At 42.9% G+C, this 2,814-nt stretch overlaps 1 protein-coding gene across 1 annotated transcript; it reads right to left on the reverse strand.

Moving 5' to 3' along the window:
• Window positions 1-720: 720 nt before the first annotated feature.
• LOC149182230 (uncharacterized) lies at window positions 721-1,694 on the reverse strand. The gene is made up of 2 exons (XM_089414494.1): window positions 955-1,694; window positions 721-802 (listed from the first exon to the last, which is right to left on the reverse strand). Exons 1-2 carry the CDS (start codon window positions 1,692-1,694, stop codon window positions 721-723), a joined length of 822 nt encoding a protein of 273 aa, XP_089270620.1.
• Window positions 1,695-2,814: the final 1,120 nt, after the last annotated feature.

Below are 2,814 nucleotides of genomic sequence, written 5' to 3' on the forward strand. Positions count from 1 at the left end.
AGAATTTTCCTACCCTCCACATAGCCAGACTGCTCTTGTGAGATGATGCCAGGGAGAATTGCTTTCAGCCTATTGGCTATGACTTTTGAAATGATCTTGTAGATGACATTGCAAAGGGCTATGGGTCTGAATTTTTCTGGTGTATTAGCTTCCTCCACTTTGGGTATAAGAGCAATGAAAGTTGAGTTTAGAGATTTTAGGATCGTTTTGGAGCGTCTCGAGTCTTCCACGATCTCCCATATGTCTTGCTTTACAATGTTCCAGCAGGCTTTATAGAAGTTGATGGTAAATCCATCCGGTCCAGGAGCTTTGTCGCTTGGCATACTTCTGACTGCCTCCTCTACTTCTTCCATGGTAATGGTTCTTCTTAGGGCCCAGTTCTGATCCTCTGTAATGGTTTTAGGTATGACATTGGTAATTTCTTTGATGGCTTCCTCTCTGTTGATCCCTGGTTCTTGCGCTATGAAACTGAAGTGATCCGATAGGGAGGCCGAGATCTCGCTATGATTTCTAAGAAGTTCTCCTTCATTGTTTTTTAGTTCAAGGATTTTGTTGGCACTTATGTAGTCCATGGCTGATCTGTGGAAGAACTTAGTGTTTTGCTCCCCTTCCTTTAACCAAAGGATTCTTGATTTCTGCTTCCATAATGATTCTTCCTGCTTGCATCTATTGTGCCATTGTTGAGTAAGCTCTTTTTCTTGTTCACAGGTTTCTTCATTTCTATAGCCTGCCGCACCATCCTTGTGAATTTGTTCCAGCTTGTTTTCGATGATAGCTTTCTCCTGAAAGATGTTTCCGAAAACTGTTTTATTCCAGTCCTTTAATCTCATTTTGACGTTTTTTAGTTTCTTTTGAAGATTGAACATTTTGGATCCTTCTTCAACTAAAGGTTCTGACCACCATTTTTCCACCACTGTGAGGAAGTTGGGGTGTTCTATCCAGAACTTTTCAAACCTGAAGGGTTTATTCTTGGGGGTACCCTGAAGCTCCACCGCTAGTGAGATTGGCCAGTGGTCTGACCCTCCACTTGGGAGGATGTTCGACTCAACTACCGTTCCATCTAAAATTAAGTTTTCCGAGACTAAGAAACGATCCAGTCTTGAAGAAATTAACCTTTCACCTCCCCTTCTGTTGTTCCATGTGAATTTGCCACTTTTAGGGTATACATCTACCATTCTTGTATTATCAATGAAACTTATGAAGGTCTCTGCATCCCTGTTTAGTTTTCTGAGGCCTCCTTTTTTCTCCAGGAGGGAGGTGATCATGTTGAAATCTCCCCCCACAATGTATTTAGCACCAGGGTGCCTTTCTATAAATTTGGATAAAGACTCTAGGAAATTAATCTTGTCTTCTAATTTCTGAGGACTATAGACATTGATGCATAGGAAAGATATAGAATTACCAGTAGGTTGCACTTCCAGTGCTAAGTAGTTTTTGCTTGCTTCCGCTGAAAGAATCTGGTATCTTCTTGTGTCCCAGAAAGTAGCTAAGCCTCCTTCTCGTCCTTGGCTTTCGATCTCTAGGACTTCAAAATTTCTTCCCAACTTAACTCGCAGCCGATCTGTAATGACTCTGTTACATTTGGTTTCTTGAAGAAACACCATATCTGGGTTGTATTTTTGCATTTGCCGCTTCATGATCCTCTGTTTGGCCTGGCTGTTGATCCCCCTTGCATTCCATGATGTAATCTTCATTTTAAACAGATCTTTGGAAGGACGGATAGTCACTTAGCTGCCTTATTTTACCTGCATTGAGCAACATCTCTCCAAGTTCCTGCAGATTTTCTCCGCTCGACTTGCGGCCTCTACGGCGTTTGCGCCTTGAACCAGAGGTTTTTCCCAGTATTGCTTTGTAGTGTGGGTTGTTACCTTTGATGATGCCTAACTTTCTATTTTGTTTTTCTATTACTGCATTCTGTCGTGCAATGAAGAGGTCATTGACCTTCCTGATTTCTTCCTCCGGTACTGCTTCAATCCCTTTGGCTTTCCAACTTTCTACTATCGCCGTGAGGTCCATTCCTTCCATGGCTAGGGTCTCTTCCAGCTCCAGATCCTCACTTCCCGCTTCACTTGTTAACATTTCTGTTTCGTCGTCCGTTTCTTCTATTCTATCCTGCATGTGGACTTCATCATTGAAATCTCCTTCCACAGTTTTCTTCCCTGTTGGTTCTTCCTATCCTTCTTGCCCTGCCTGCAGATTAGGTATATTTTGCTTTTCCTCCGAGTCAGTCTCAAGATCAAGGATCTCAAAGGGGTTACTGAAGTAGTTTCTTTCTGTGCTGCCTTTATTGGCCCTTCTTCTATTTGCGCGCTGCCTGTTTTTTGGCTTGGTGAAGTTGTTCTTGTCTTTGTTGCTTTGTATTTTCTCATCTTCTACCTCCTTTCTATTCAGTGGATAGTCCCTTACCAGATGCCCATGCTCGTGGCGTTTCCGACACCTGAAAGGTATTTGCTCATAGTCTAAAGCCTGAAAGTATTCCTCATCCCTATACTCGAGCCATAAACCTTCATGTAGTGCACCAGACACATCCAGTTCCACACAGATTCTAGCGTAGGAGGTATACCTTTTCTGCATGGTTGCCTCCGAGGCTTTAACAAAGGTGCCTAGCTTATCCCCTATCTGCTTCAAGGCATTCAATCCCCAATAATCTATTGGGAGAGAAAACAGTCTGATCCAGACCGGTACTTGAGTGAAAGATTCCTTTTCCGGGATGAAGTTTGGCTTCCAAGGTCTCATATACAGGCCTGCTGCTGCTAGAAAATAAGGGCCACCTTCGAAGACTCTGTCCTTATCTTCTAGACTTGTAAAGACTAC

This window comes from Pinus tabuliformis, chromosome 3_2, assembly GCF_031772625.1.
Source record: "Pinus tabuliformis cultivar Carrire ecotype Pingquan chromosome 3_2, CPIR1, whole genome shotgun sequence".
NCBI classification, from domain to species: Eukaryota; Viridiplantae; Streptophyta; class Pinopsida; order Pinales; family Pinaceae; genus Pinus; species Pinus tabuliformis.

What these genes read in the sequence shown, in the direction of transcription:
- LOC149182230 (XM_089414494.1), bottom strand. Translation starts at nt 1,694, where the DNA reads ATGAAGATTACATCATGGAATGCAAGGGGGATCAACAGCCAGGCCAAA. An exon ending in CCCAAGAATAAACCCTTCAG is followed by an intron (nt 803 to 954) that starts GTTTGAAAAGTT and finishes GGAATAAAACAG; the next exon opens with TTTTCGGAAACATCTTTCAG.